The 15,478-nt window shown below is 48.8% G+C and overlaps 1 protein-coding gene and 1 long non-coding RNA gene across 9 annotated transcripts in view; one reads left to right on the top strand and one right to left on the bottom strand.

The window, feature by feature from the left end:
• The window catches only part of LOC144098278 (cadherin-like and PC-esterase domain-containing protein 1), a 74,715-nt gene that overhangs the window by 33,163 nt on the left and 26,074 nt on the right, over positions 1-15,478 (bottom strand). For all 4 annotated transcript variants that reach the window (XM_077630786.1, XM_077630788.1, XM_077630789.1 and 1 more), the window contains exons 7-10: positions 13,803-13,888; positions 11,594-11,678; positions 10,292-10,499; positions 7,688-7,889 (exon numbers count right to left, since the gene is read on the bottom strand). In XM_077630786.1, the coding sequence (XP_077486912.1) occupies positions 7,688-7,889; positions 10,292-10,499; positions 11,594-11,678; positions 13,803-13,888 (581 nt within the window). The remainder of the gene's footprint in view (positions 1-7,687; positions 7,890-10,291; positions 10,500-11,593; positions 11,679-13,802; positions 13,889-15,478) is intronic.
• Positions 1-15,478, top strand: part of LOC144098283 (uncharacterized) — an 854,931-nt gene that overhangs the window by 822,312 nt on the left and 17,141 nt on the right. The window lies entirely within an intron of this gene.

Genomic DNA, 15,478 nt, shown 5'->3' with positions numbered 1-15,478 from the left:
TCCGTTCCTAGTCGCCGCTCTCCGCCTGTTACAAAAAACAAAGTGTACCACGGCCTTTTATATTTGTTTTCAACAGGCCCCAACGCGCAGCTGCCAATTACTACAAATACGACCACCTTATCGGCAAAAATACGAAAAGAAAACAAGACAAAGATTTGGGGTTGTCAAGTACCGGTCGTAAGGTGTGCGCGGTTCACACTTGTTTGAGAGGCCAAAAACGTGATTTAAACCGCTCTGCGCGCTCTTTAAGGCCTACCGTTGCTTGCTGCAAAATCACTTGTGAGCAATATCACATTTTGCTCTGAGCAGTCGCTTCGGGACGTTAACCCCCCGTAAACCAAACCATAAATCGTCATTCACCGTTACATAACTCTTAATCTACTCTTCAGAGTACGAAACGATAGCATTACAATCCCGCAAATACTCCTTCTCTACCGCCTAGGTCGCTACCTATGCCCCCATATTACGCGGAATTGGTCACTCTCCGCATTCATAGACCTGTGGATGGCCGCACACCACTCCTCTAGCCGTGATGTAGCGGTTAAGCGATGGGCCACTGCCCGGCAAGTGGCTGTTTCAAACAGAGCCACCAGCGGGACTTGTGAGACCCAGGTTTCTCTTCCCGAGCAACCGACCTATCACGACCGACCATCCATTTATCTTCCCCCCGCCACGGTGAGCCATTTGCTCACAATCCGGTCGGCAGGTTGCCACCTGCCACCGAGGGCAGGTTGTGATGCCGCCACAAGGTCACGTGGTATAGATGATAGGTGCATGGTACACCTGCGTTGGCGCTAACAGCACCTAAGACACCGGATTATTTCCTGATTGGGAGCCTTAACGGTGCCACTTTAAATTCGCCATAAACTCTTGGACGCAACCCTTTACTTTGTCGTTGTAAGCTCAGTTAATACCGGCGAAAAACAAAGCACATTAAGAAAAAAAAGAAGAGGCAAGAAAAAGGAAGAAAAGAAAAAGGCACCGGGAAAGAACAAACGTGCACAACGCATTCCTGCATCAGTAGCGCGCCACAAAGCAGTATTGTAGATAATGCCATTGATATGACTTATTCATTATGACAAATGGAAACCGACGGTATCTCCATTCGTTCCACTTGTGTTCTCGTGAGTGGAATTTCCAGTAGCTCTCATTGCCAGAGGCGGCTAAACGCAGACACCGAACGTGACTTGAATCGCTAACCGTACGTAGGCCCTTGCGCTTTATTAAGAGCGTTGTCGTTTGTAAGCAGCTCGGTGGTTATGCCTTGCTGGACAGTCTTCGTCGACATTGCAAAAGAGCAACAAAAAAAATGGCTTCACGACTGCGAGAAGCCGCGAGGCCCGAAGAGAGAGGGGCTATCTTGGATTTTCTAATGCGCGGCCGCCAAGTGAACCATTGCGCTGTGATTTATAATATGAGATGCAGGAAGTTGATATGGGTAACTAAATATTCCAGTAATTATGGCGTCGCCAGTTTATCTGCATGCTATGGTCACGAAGACACGAACGAAATGCAATTTTATGGCTTCGCTCTCTCGCTTTCTCTCTACACGAATGAAAAACGCAACAGACACCACTGCCGGAAACCAGCAGTTGTCATTTCGCTTTACCTTATAAGAAGTTCTTTGCGGGTAATGCGATTGCGACGTGGAGGATAAAGGAGAAGGATGGAGGGCACAGTAATGTGAATGAATGCCGAAATATTCGGAAGTTTCCAGATTTTCTCAGCACGTTATTAACTCATTCGCTTACTCATTGTCTTGATTGCCTAATGGCTTGTGCCCAACTACTGTATAACCTCGCTGCTGCAGCTTTGGGGCCGCAGGTGGACAGAGTACCCCGAAGAAGGAGCTCGGCAGAGAGAGGAGCATGCGCTGGAATTAACCATGCAAAACTGGTTAGGCATAGGTACGTAACGAAATGGAGAACAACATGAGTACTGCCAAGACCTGGCAGCTGCTCAGGCACCTGATGGACCCGGAGGGCGGCAGCACCGCCAATCGGCTGCAGCTCGACAAGCCCATCCAATAGTACGAAGGAACAGAGAAAGAGCTATTAGAAGAAATACAGGCGAGATACGCAGGACCGGCGAGAGTTGACCTCGTACCTCACTACCAGGGAGCGGAAAACCAGCCCCTGGACGCCCCAATTTCTCTGGCGGAGGTAAGAGGTGAAATAAATCGACTCAGAACGAAGTCGGCGGCGGGGCTGCATGGACAGAGTGAGCAACAACATCCTATGGGACTTGGACGATCGATCCGCCAGCAACGTGGCGGCCTGCACGCAAACCTGCTGGGAGAAAGGTGAGGTTCCTGCGGACTGGAAGACGGCTAAAGTAATCCTGCTACCGAAACCAGGGAAGAAGCTAGGGCAGGAGAATCTCAGAGCAACCTCGCTCACTTCTTGCATGGGGAAACTCTTGGTGCACGTCGTGCAGACCCGCTTAAGCAAATATTTGGAAGATCATGATCTCTGCCCTGGTGCAATGATTGGTTTTCGCCCGAACCTGTCTGCGTGCGCCATAATATGCTGCAGTTAAAGCATCAAGTTCTGGACAAACAGACGAGAGATACCAGGGTGATAGTCGGGCTCGACGTGGCGAAAGCTTTCGATAACGTCAGTCATGCGGCCATCCTGGAAAATCTTCAAAGAACTAAATGTGGAAAAAAGAATGCACAACTACTTCTGTAACTTCCTCATCGGGAGAAAGGCACACATCACGCTGGAAGAGAGATCCTTGAACATGCTTGGTAGCAAGGGCACCCCGCAAGGGTCGGTGTTGCCTCCGATCCTTTTCAACTTCGCCATGATAGGCCTCCAGAAACGACTCGAGAAGATAGAAGGCCTGGGCCGCAGCCTGTACGCAGACGACATCACGCCCTGGGTAGGCAAGGGCAGCGACGAGTAAATTGAGGAAGCCTTGCAGAAAGCAGTGAATGCGATAGAAGAGTACCTAGAAAGCAAAGGACTGCAATGTTCGGCGGACAAATTGGAACTGCTAGTGATGAGGCCTTCCGGACAACTGCGAAGCGTGGCAGAACCCAACCTCGAAATATCGGTTGGGGGAGCTAGGATTCCCTGGGTGCAGTCTATAAGCATCCTGAGACTCCGACTGCTGCAGGAAAACGGGAGAAACACTGAGAATATTGCGACGCCGGAGAGCAGCGCGAGGCAGACGTGCAGACCCACTCGGCGCATAGCCAACAAGAACGCCGGCATGAGAGTGGACAATCTTCCCAGACTGATACAAGCATTTGTAATCAGTCGCATAGTATTGATCTGTGCCGTGTTTGAAACTTAGCAAAGAAAGCAGGAAACTCGATGCACTCATCCGAAAGAGCCCGAAGACAGCACTGGGACTGCCGATCTGCGCGTCCACAGAAAATATGGTGAAGCCTGGAGTCTGAAATACACTCGACGAACTCATAGAGGCGGCCACCATGGCGCAGCATCAAAGACTTCTGACAAAAAAAAAAGGTGAATGGGTATATAATGGACAACGTAGGTTCCACAAGCGAATTAGAACGGGGAAGAAGAGCGGATATTCCCAGTAATATAGGGGACAAGATCAAGATTTCTCCACTTCCTAAGAACATGAATCCGGACTTCCATGAAGGTAGAAGAAGGGATCGAGCGGAAACCCTGCAAAAGAAGTACGGGAGACGGGCGGACGCGGTGTATACGGACGCAGCCGTGTACCGGCGTCAGAAGGCCATGACGGCGGTGGTGGCCGATAAAGACAAGAGCATAAAAGCGTGCTGTACGGTCAGGGGCGCATCTATCGTCGTGGCAGAGGAGGATGTGATAGCTCTTGCGGCAGTCCAGAAAGGGATTGAAGTGGCTATTAGTGACTCTAAGAGCGCTGTCCATAACTTCAGCAGAGGCAGAGTCTCTGAAGAAGCGGTTAGGATTCTAGAGGCGGGAAGATGGGTAGATCAACCGATTTTGCTCGCCTGGGCACCCGCACATCAAGCCCTACGAGGGAATGAAGGAGCACACGAGCTTGCCCGAGGACTCACAGGCCGGGCGAGCTCAAGCTCTCGTCCAAACGAACTGATAGCAACAGAAAAGGATAGGATGCTCACCTATTGTGAAATCGCGCAGTACTACAGATTAACTGGAAAGGAATATCCGCGAACGGATAGCAAACTTAGCAAAAAGGATAACACAGCTTGGAGGAAACTGCAGGTCGGGGTATTTCCAAACCCATGGATTTATAGCAAAAAAATTGGAGGACGCTTAAGCTTCGTCTTTAAGAGTGAGACGCGACAGCGTGTCGCAGCGTTGCCGAGGAGTACACGGAACGCCATCGCCCGTTCGGCGCGACGCGTGTCCCGTTGGACAATTTAAGGAAAGGACGCCTGTCTCACATATCTCGGCGGACACCCGAACCGGGCCGTAAGGGAAGGAAAATGAAATGAACAACTGCTTAAGGAAAGGGACTGACGCCTGTCTCATATTTCTTGCTGGACACCCGGATCGCGCCGTAAGGGAAGGAAATATCGATAGATCGATTCGATCAATCAATCAATCAATCGATCGATCAATCGATTGATCGATAAGGAGCTCGTGTCGCTTTTCTGCGACACGAGCTTCTTAACGCTGTCGCGTTAATATATCCAGGGCAATTCAATGCTAGATGTAAACAATGTGACGGATGTGCGACCATGGTATACATGGTTTAGACATGCCCACGTTGCGAAGACAACACACGCACACCAGACTCATGGGAGGCTCTGATGCACAACCCAGACCCAGAAGTCCAAAGAAACATAGTTAATCAAGCTTTGGCCGCCGCCGAGTCCCAGGGGGCCACGGCCGACGCCCAGCGAGAGGGAAGAGGACAAAGTCCTGCGACCCTCCGATTGATTTACTCTCAAATAAAGTTTTCCTATTCATCCATCCATCGCTACTGCTACTTGGTGCACGTCATGGCAGACGGGGCACTTTAGAACAGGTACTAATTCTTTATGTAGTGCATTTTTATGTCTTGAAAAGAAGTCGCAGTGCGTGCATTACCGTACCATTAAGTTTTCGTTACAAGTATGCTTGATAAGGTTTCTTGCGCTTACATTAAAACTAATTAAACAAAACCTTCAGGTAATAAGCCATATTGCAATTAGAACTGCAATTATAGTAGCGCCCTTCTACGCCAGCAAAACTTTCAATTCTCTTTAATTTTACTGCATGGCGCTAAAAGGGTAATCCTCTTTTGTACATCTTTTCTTGCTCACATTTACTCCTTCAGAACTCAAACATTTCTTTCCAGAAAAGGGTTGTAGCGGTGAAAAGGACAACACATAGCAAGCGAGACGGGACAGGCGCAACTTCCAACTGTTTATTCACCGCGAATGTGAATGAATATATGGAAAACAATCAAGAGGGGTAGCAAGAACCACACATGCGCGCGAGGGTTGTACAAAAAAAAGTGGGAAAAAAATAAGTGAGGCGCACAGGTAACCCGCCCCCGTGTATCTAAAAAAGCAGTTTCATTCTTATATATGGTAATAGATGTAGTACTAACACAACCACTAGAGTTGCTTTTGATATAGAAAGACTCCAGCAGTTACGCGGCTGTCTGGTCCTTACTTCTGTTGAAAACCTTCGTTTCTTTCAGCCTTGCTGCACACTTAATCTTTCTTTCATCTCCGCAGGCTTTACAATGATGCGGCGATTATGACAGTACCATTTTGTAAATCCCGATTATGTTCTGCTAATCGGTCGTTAATATAGCGGCCAGTTTGGCCGATGTACTTCTTTCCTCACATGAAGGGAATCTGATAGACGACTCCCACGGCACATTTAACAAGCAGAGCTGCATGTCTCTTTTTACATTCAGTTTCGTTTTCCTTTTTGGGATCAGTTTTAACGCACAATACCGCCAGTTTTTTGGGGCGGAAAAACCACAGGAACCTTGTATTTTGTTGCCACATGCTTCAAATTGTGTGCCACCTTATGAGTGTACGGGATGAGAACCGGTCTACTTTTGCGTTTGGTGACCTCATCTTGATGGCCTTTTTTACTACATTCTTTCTCCAATTTTGTCAGCAAAGCTTCAGCTACTCCGCTTAAGATCGACGTTGGAAAGCCTGCCTTTTCCATCTTCCGAACCTCGTTTTGAAAGCTTTCCTCCGCTTTATGGTAACATGATTTCTTCAGCGACGCTTCCAGGCGCATCTGAGCAAAGGCGCGCTTTACAGTCTTCGAAAGAGAAGAATCATGGTACTGGTCTAACTTTTTTGGTCTGCGTATTAAGTGTGTTATTAAGCGATTGAGATTTGTGTGCCGCTTTTTTTGTCTTTTTTGAAGCTCGCGTACAGAGCACTGGTTGCTAACGCAACCTATACGTTTATTCTCAGCTCTACGAACAAAGAGAGAAACAAGGACACTTGAGCTCCGCCTTATCGATACGCCTATGATGCGACAGCGTTAAAGGGCTAATGCCCATACATGCGGAAGTGGTCATCCTCGACTTTACGTTCACAGATCCCAGGGAAGCCGCCGCGGTGGTTATGGCGCTCGGCTGCTGACCCGGAAGACGCGGGTTCGCCCTCGCCGCGGCGGTCGAATTTAGATGGAGGCGAAATTCTAGAGGCCCGTGAGCTGTGCGATGTCAGTGCACGTTAAAGAACCCCATGCGGTAGAAATTTCCGGAGCCCTTCGCTACGGCGTCCCTCATAGCCTGAGTCGCTTTGGGACGTTAAACCCCCCTAAATCACAAACCATAAATCCCAGGGAGTCCTCATACCACACCAGGCGTAGTGGTGCAGCGCTTAAGCGATGCACTGCTGCTCTGAGTAGGCAAGGCGCTGCCACCAGGGGCCTTGTGCGACCTAGGCTGCCCGTCCCAAGTAACGTCTCGATACCAATCATTACTTCAACTGCCACCTGCACCGTGGTTGGTTTGCTCACATTCCCGTGGGCAGGTTGTGATAACGCCACAAGGTCACGTGACCTAGGCGGACCATCTAGACTGCTTCTCTGGGTATTTTTTCGCTCACAACGGCACCGACGAAGCTGTATTTTCTGCGGAACGGTAGCCTTAACGCTCTCACGTTAAAACGGTAATTTACTGTAAAAGCAGCCCATGTGGCACAGTAGATAGTTTGCATTAAGGCGCGCTCACATTAGCGGGAAAACGCGCAATGCCGGGCGTTTCCCGCGTGCCGCTTCCCGCCCAAGCCGGTTTTTCTCCCGCGGACAGCCTGCTCTCCCGTCCCGCGGAGCGATGGGTTCGGACCTATTTTTCCCGTGCCGGTGACCAGAACAGCCAATGGGCGCCGACCGTGAACCGTGACGTCGATCCCAGTTCAGTGACCCCGTCGGCGGAGGCGGAGGCTGCGCGCGTCCGGCCGGCCGGCCCCGGCCGGCCGGGCACTCGGCGGCTGCTTTGCCAGGGCGACGGGAGGGGAGCTAGCAGGGTGCGCTTTCCAGTCTTCTATAGTGTCACGTGACTATCCCCTTCTCTTTCTGCTCGTTCGGGTCCTCCCTCAGCGCCTCCTCTCTACACATTCCAAGACAACCGCAGCGAGAAAACGTGCGCAGTGTGAGCGTCATTCTGAGGAGCTGCGAGGCAGCGTCGACGTTGACGCTGTGCCGGCGCGGGAAGCTTCCCGCTAGTGTGAGCGCGCCTTTAGCCAATTCAAAGACCACACTTAGGCAACATCCGTAAGGCGTTGACCTCGTACCGTGGTCATTTCCGGTGCGGTGCCCTGCATGGCTGTCCCTTGAAAAGCAGTGCCCGCCTGGTGGATGTAGGCCCGCAGCGGCACCAACGACGTTACCAGAGCGAAGACTCTCACGAGGACTGGACGGCCGCGGGACGCCAGCAGCGGGTGCACCAGCATCTGCTGGGCCACTGCTCGGCCTCGGTCGAAGATCAGCGAAAGCCTGCAGTGACATTTTTTCTAAATCCACGTAGCATGAAGATAGTTCCTAGCACAGTGCTTGTAGACAGTCTTAAATCTACTGCAACCTACGGGCAGCAGTATACTTGGCGCCAGCTGCCAAACAACACACCGGGCGAGGGCACCGTTTTGCAAAGCATAGACACTAACTACAGACTGTTCCGCAATTGAACGCGCGCCTTAGAATGCTCCTCACAGCTAAATCGGTGAAGTGTTCGAGCTCAAATTTCGCAGAAAAATGGCATCTGGTCGGCAGAATTGTTTTATACCACATTTCTTCGGGCTACTTGGCTGAATCAACAAGAAAAAGCCGGATATTCGCATCGTCTGTGGCGACGACGAAACGAAACGGGCCGCTTACTCAGCGATGTCGTTTGTCGACCGTGGAGACAGGCGGAGGACAAGGGTCTTTAGCGGGAGGTTTTAAGACTCTTCAGCAACTGCTTTGTCAGTTATCACAAAAACCTCCCGCAAAAACTCCCCCACCTCCTTTGCTGAATCTCCATGGCCGACAAATGAGATGGCGCCACCGGAGCAATCGCTGAGAAAGCGGCCCGTTTCGTTTCGTCGTCGCCACAACGATGCGAATATCCGACTTCTCCTTATTGATTCAGCCATGTACCCCGAACAAAATAGTTCTGCCGACCAAATGCCATTTCTGTGCGAAATTTGAGCTCGAACAATTCACCGGTTTAGCTGTGAGGTGCATTTTACGGCGCGCATTTAATTGCGGGACACGCTGTAATGCACTTGTGCCTAAAATAGAAAAAAAGTTAGACGGTCTATGTGAACGTCGCAGTACGATAAGATAAAGCGCTAAATTTCAGATCGCTGTATTTACTCGCGCAACGACCGCGCTGGCGAAATGGACGCACTCGCTACTTGGCCTTGCAGAAAGTACGATCTTTTTCCTCGCGTAATAGAGGCACCCCTTTCTCTTAGCACGAAGTCCGCTGATAACGGTAGTGAATGCTAGCTGGCACCGTTTTGTAGCGAGAGCTGCACTAGGCTACCAGTCGAGCATTTCGCGGTACATGGGAGAGGCCAGTTGTGCGCATGCGCCGTTGCCATGGCAACCGAAGAGGAGCCGCGGCCGCGCGCCCGCTCTACCGTCAAAGCCGAGCGGGACGTCACGCGGGTGAGCAGTTGTGCGCATGCGCCGATACCATGGTAACCAGAGAGACCCCTCAGCTGCGCTACGCTCTTCGTCGTCGCCTCGCCGCCCGCCGCTCTATCGCCCGAACCCCGCGTCGCATGCGCAGCATTGCGTATAAAAGGCGGAGATGTAATCGGCGGCTGTATCACAACGTTTGACATGCATGCAGAAAAGGAGAGTCCAGCCGCTGCTAAACGGCGGTATAGACAAGAGAAGATTAACTCTGCCGATCCTGAGGTTTTCGCCTGAGAGTTGGCTTGAACCAAGTAAGAACGCTGGAGTCTGTGTGTACGTGAAACAGGGTATCACCGCTGTCAGACATCTCCTTCGATAGGGGTGAATAATGGTGAAGCCTGCTGCGTTCGGCTTCTGGAAAGCGGAATTATCATCCAAGGAGTCTACGTGGCACTGGGAACATCTGTCAAGCAGAAGATTGATGTGGTTCCCACGTGTATACCAGCCTACGGCACGGTTTCAAAGTTGTGTGCGACTTTGGGTGATTTCAACAGGAAACAGGACTCCGTAAGTGTATAAAAGAAAAGTTTGACTTTAATTTAGATTCGGACCCTCACGTCCAGACTACACAATGGGGAACCACTATAGAGCTTGTATACTAAATAGGCTCTACCAAATCTATATGCTGTATCGACAAAATTGAGACCGCTGCATGCTGCTTTACAGATTATCGGGTAGTCTTCGTCTCTGTCAAGCAAAACGAATAAAAGATGTGTATACCCATTGTCTCCCATTGCTAAACATACAGTGACCACAACAAGCTCAGCCAGGGAAACGTACCTCTCGCTACGTAATCCTGGCATAGCCGAGCTAAGCTACTGCCAATTTTTTTTTTCATTTGGAATGATGGAACAATACTTATCTGCGGATATATTGATTGTTATAGTGAAATCTTCCATTATATGAAAACATTGCGATCATAAACGGTTTCCCACTCAAAAATACTTTTGTTCAGAATTACTGGGTATGTATAGGCCAGTACTGACCTCTATTATGACTCAGTATATATATAAATAAAAATCCCAAGTTCGGAATGTCGCGCTTGGCAAATTTTGAGACATTTAAACCAGGGACGTCGAAGAGAGGTCCACACGACAATCACTGGGTTGAATGTAGTGGGCAGTAGAGCTGACCTGCACTCTGCATGGGTGTCTCGACAGATCCGCGTTAACCGCACAGCGCAGCCGACTTAGCAGTGCCTTTTAAGAACGCACGTTCTCTGGAGCAGTCCCGCGTCGGTCAGTGCTGCCGTAGCAACTTGCGTGGCCCGGACCCTGCGGCCCATCCTTGAGCCGACGGGTCTGAGGAGCCAGCTTGGCGCTGAGGTCTGCGTCAGCGCGAGGGCGCTCGCCACGTCCGTCAGTTTCTGCGCCTGCTCCGGCAGCACAAAGCACAGGGGAAGCGCAGACCGCTGGCTGTCAGCTGAAATCGAAAGTGGGCGTCAGGCGCTCGCCTCTGCCACGATCTAATCCAGCGGGCAGTATGTTTCGGTGGATATGACAAGAAGGTCGTTGCGTTGAAACTGTATATGGCGTCCGCACAAGATGATCGGCTTGTAGCTAGCTGCTGAGCGCTGCTTTTATTTTTTACCACCAAGCACAAAAAATGTAAGGGCGGCGGGGAAAGACCTGCTCGCAGGTAGCTTGACAGCCGCTGTATAATGTCCAGATGAGCCGGTGTGCCGACCGGCGGTGGCAGCGCGCGCCCTTTTTTTCACGACGTTGCGGTGGCGCCACGTGCGCCCGCTTCCTTTGCTATGCACGTATGAAGCCGATTTAATTCAACAATATTCAAGTGCACATACCTTTATTGCACGAAAACTGAGCAAGGAAAGAGAAAGAGGCGCGTATATTTGGAATATCTTACTCGTTGAGCTCGGCCATGATAGGTGCAGTATCAGTTTTCCCCTGAGTACTGTGTACTATAATGCTCTCGTCCTGAGTAAAAGTTCAAACGCCTTATTGCGGCAATTTTTTCTAGTTTTCTTCTGAATATGTCTGCGCCATCATGTAACCGTATTCCGTGTATTTCGCGTGCTCGCGAGTCGGAAATGATCGATAGAATATGAGCTTCTATTTAAGTACGATACTCTAAGTGAAGTGAATGAGTAAATGAACAAAGCATACTGAAGATGATATGTTTGTTGTTTAATTCTTGTAATCATGAGTACTGCGTTGGAGTTAACAGTATATTTTCTGCTGATGTTCACGGCATGGTTACCATACATGCAGTATGCATCTAACCGATGGCAGGGGGCTGGGAATCTCCGTTTTCAGTCTCCGTAGGGACGGAATTAGTGGCGTTGCAGACAGCGGTAGGGCCACACGGCCGCACAGACGCCTCGAGCAATATCCGCATGAAGGGATTGTAATTAAGGATCTGTTTTAATCAATCAATCAATCAGTCAATAATAAATAAATAAATAAATCAGAGCTAAGAATCGTCTCCCTACGTTCATGACATGCAGATTTTACGCCTGTAGGCGGCAGGAGCTTTGGCGTGCAAATGCAGCTTACCGCTCTGCCTTCGGAGCGTGCTGAACGTGTTGCAGAGCGCGTCTCGCTCCCCTAGCTGTTCGTCGAGCGAGTCGAAGTGGTTTTCCTGCGAGGGAAATCAGCAGACTTATTTCGTACAGCAATTCTGCCCACTCAGGATCGGACTGAGCAAGCCTTTGCGATGGGCTCCTGGCGCAGGGAGGTCGAAGAAGCTTTTACAGAACGGAAAGCCGACAAGCTGAGGATAACTGAAGCGTGTTATAACGATTGGTGCGGACAAGAGAAAAGTGCCCTGCGTATGTAGAAGCGTGCATTAAAAATATTGCATTATTTTTTTCCTGCAGACACGAGGTATAGTTAGAAGAGTTAATTTCCTGTCCACTTGCCCTTGTATTGCCCCTCAAATCAAATAAAATGTTTAATTTCTTTGTATATATATATATATATATGTGTGTGTGTGTGTGTGTGTGTGTGTGTGTGTGTGTGTGTGTGTGTGTGTGTGTGTGTGTGTGTGTGTGTGTGTGTGTGTGTGTGTGTGTGTGTGTGTGTGTGTGTGTGTGTGTGTGTGTGTGTGTGTGTGTGTGTGTGTGTGTGTGTGTGTGTGTGTGTGTGTGTGTGTGTGTGTGTGTGTGTGTGTGTGTGTGTGTGTGTGTGTGTGTGTGTGTGTGTGTGTGTGTGTGTGTGTGTGTGTGTGTGTGTGTGTGTGTGTGTGTGTGTGTGTGTGTGTGTGTGTGTGTGTGTGTGTGTGTGTGTGTGTGTGTGTGTGTGTGTGTGTGTGTGTGTGTGTGTGTGTGTGTGTGTGTGTGTGTGTGTGTGTGTGTGTGTGTGTGTGTGTGTGTGTGTGTGTGTGTGTGTGTGTGTGTGTGTGTGTGTGTGTGTGTGTGTGTGTGTGTGTGTGTGTGTGTGTGTGTGTGTGTGTGTGTGTGTGTGTGTGTGTGTGTGTGTGTGTGTGTGTGTGTGTGTGTGTGTGTGTGTGTGTGTGTGTGTGTGTGTGTGTGTGTGTGTGTGTGTGTGTGTGTGTGTGTGTGTGTGTGTGTGTGTGTGTGTGTGTGTGTGTGTGTGTGTGTGTGTGTGTGTGTGTGTGTGTGTGTGTGTGTGTGTGTGTGTGTGTGTGTGTGTGTGTGTGTGTGTGTGTGTGTGTGTGTGTGTGTGTGTGTGTGTGTGTGTGTGTGTGTGTGTGTGTGTGTGTGTGTGTGTGTGTGTGTGTGTGTGTGTGTGTGTGTGTGTGTGTGTGTGTGTGTGTGTGTGTGTGTGTGTGTGTGTGTGTGTGTGTGTGTGTGTGTGTGTGTGTGTGTGTGTGTGTGTGTGTGTGTGTGTGTGTGTGTGTGTGTGTGTGTGTGTGTGTGTGTGTGTGTGTGTGTGTGTGTGTAAAAGGGCCACGAAAAGCCTGCTCAAAGGCAACTTGACTTGCCCGCTATACCAGTCATTGTGGTAGCAGCAGATATAATACAGTGAATAATCGCACAAACTATAGTGCAGAACAGATTAAAAAGAAAAAGAAACACTGCGTCGATATCTTGAGTTTTGTATTTTGTCACATGCTGCCGTATACTCTGTCAGAGAAATTTATAATTATAGTGTTCCAGCTTTCAGAAGTCATCTCAACACAGGAGAGAGAGAGCATCATATACACAACAAGCATGTGCACAATATGTGAACCACTCTTCAGCGAGGAAGAGTAAGGGTGCAAAACAAAAACAATGATTGTCGTCGACACTGACCCGACAAGTGATCGGAAATAATGTTGAAATCTGTGTCTATTGGGCTTTAAAGCCTGCAGCGTTCGATACAGCTATTGTGAAAAGGGTCCGGATTTTGTCTGGAACTACATCCTCTCCTTGCCATCACATCCGACAAAATTAAATCTGCTTTGCCAGTGAACACAGCGCGTTACTGCCCATAGTTTTTTTCTTGAAGTGCAACCCCCGTTATTTTATTTAATGTTCCTGTTGGCTAAAAAAAGACTCAAGGGTGCCTCTGACACGAGATGTGCATTCTTCACGAAGACAAGATTAAACCTCCAATTCACTTTTCTTTGCTAACGAGAGTTTGTTACGTAAATATATTTAGCCTTGAACATTCAAAAGACAAACAGAACAATCCGTTTCGGCCTAAGAGCACTCGTCTTTTAGACCCGCTACTCATTTAAGAAAACAGGTGCGCAGTAAAGCCATGAGAGAACACTGGCATCATTGGAGCGGGAAAGAAAGAAACAACCTGAGAGTTTTACCTTCCTTCTGCCCTCCGCACGACAATTCCGTCCTGGCTTCCCACATGCCCCGAGACAGATCCAGAGCGTCGAGCTGTCGCAACTGGCTGAAATTTGCAGCAAAAATAAAAAGACATCCTGTCAAATCAAGGAGTATATTTCTTTCTCTTATTTTTGCGAGGTTGCAGAAAACCAGTGTTTGGGAAATTTTGTCTCGTTGACTGGTTTGCGCTCACATATCGACTGATTTCTTTCAAGGACAGAGACTGAAAACCTTGACCTTGTAGTTTTTCTTTTTAATGCGGCAGCGTGAAGGGTCCCGTGTTGTAGAAAAGCCGGTGTCGTCGTTGGAGTCGATGGCCAGGAGCGGAAAATACAGCATTAATATTTTGCGGAGATATATTTAGAAACATATATACTACAAAAACCTGTTTTTGTAAGAATAGACTTTTCGCAATTTTTTGCTGTTTCGAGACTAGCATCCCCCTCAATAGCTGCAAGAAGCATGATCCCGTGAAACCAAGCGTTAGCGGTATAGTGCACGGGAGCCTCCCGTTTATTCAAGTGCTGTACATGAGCGCCTGCGACGGATGATGAAACAAGGACCTTTTTTTTCTGACTGATTGGACACTGGTTATTCTTTCCTTCATGTCCTGTTGCTCCTGCCCCTGATTTTACTTTTTCTATAACACCAAAGAGGTCACGATGAACAGAAGATATTAAGAAGATGAGGGACGCCGCGTTATCACGCTCGAGTAAGACGAACAATCTGTGCGCGGATGTCTCAAAGAGCACTAACGCGTGGCTATTTCGTTCATTCACCCATTACTTTACGTATAAGCATACATTTTATTGTTTCCCGTATTGCCTTAGTCTTCCTTTTACGCGCTGTAAATTCTGTACAGCTTCTACGTGCAACTTTCCCAAGCATATGAGCGCTGCATAGCTGACAGGCAAAAAAGAAGCCGCACCCAATAGAACCGTAAGATTGGTCGAGTCTGAGCCTGTTGGTACATAGCTTCCTTCGTGTCAGCACAGAAAAGATCGGGAACACAAGTGTGGGGACGCATTGTCCTTCATTGTCTTTATACTTCGTCCCTTCACTTGCATGTGCTTCCGTTCTTTTCCGGTCTGAAGTCGAGCAAGAATCAATCGAACCTTGTGTCTGATGTTTAATTAAAAGAAAACTGTAGGATTATGCAGACTGTCCAAACCTTTAGTTCTCTTGGCATTCCCAGCTTCCTCGATGTGATGTATTTTGAGGAATGAGAAATTTGCATCCACCTCCTCTTAAAAACAGCTTTCATGTGAAGAGAACGGACAGTTAGCATTATTGGGAGTAGTGTATGTCTAAAAAGCATCTTTTCCCTCTGGATTTTTTTTCTTCTTGACCATGTCATTCGTGCTACCAACGTTTCAATATATTCTCGTATGAATACAGTAGAACGTAATATTGAATTTCAGCGTAAGATGGTTGTTGAAATGCACGATTAGAAAAGTCTGATGCAGCATGTTGCGTTTTAGAGCGAAAGTTCCTTCACGACAAAAGCAGCAAAAGCCTTTTCACCGCTGAAGACTGACCCTGAATTGACCTTGAGAGCCTAAATAAAGTAAAATAAATATTGCCATGAATGGGTTTCGAACTCGCGGCGGCGCGAACAGATCAGGTTCGCTGGCCACTGCACGGGGGCACCATG

Source organism: Amblyomma americanum, chromosome 7 (genome assembly GCF_052857255.1).
Source record: "Amblyomma americanum isolate KBUSLIRL-KWMA chromosome 7, ASM5285725v1, whole genome shotgun sequence".
In the NCBI taxonomy this organism is placed as follows: Eukaryota; Metazoa; Arthropoda; class Arachnida; order Ixodida; family Ixodidae; genus Amblyomma; species Amblyomma americanum.
This window is presented reverse-complemented; position numbering and strand designations above follow the sequence as displayed.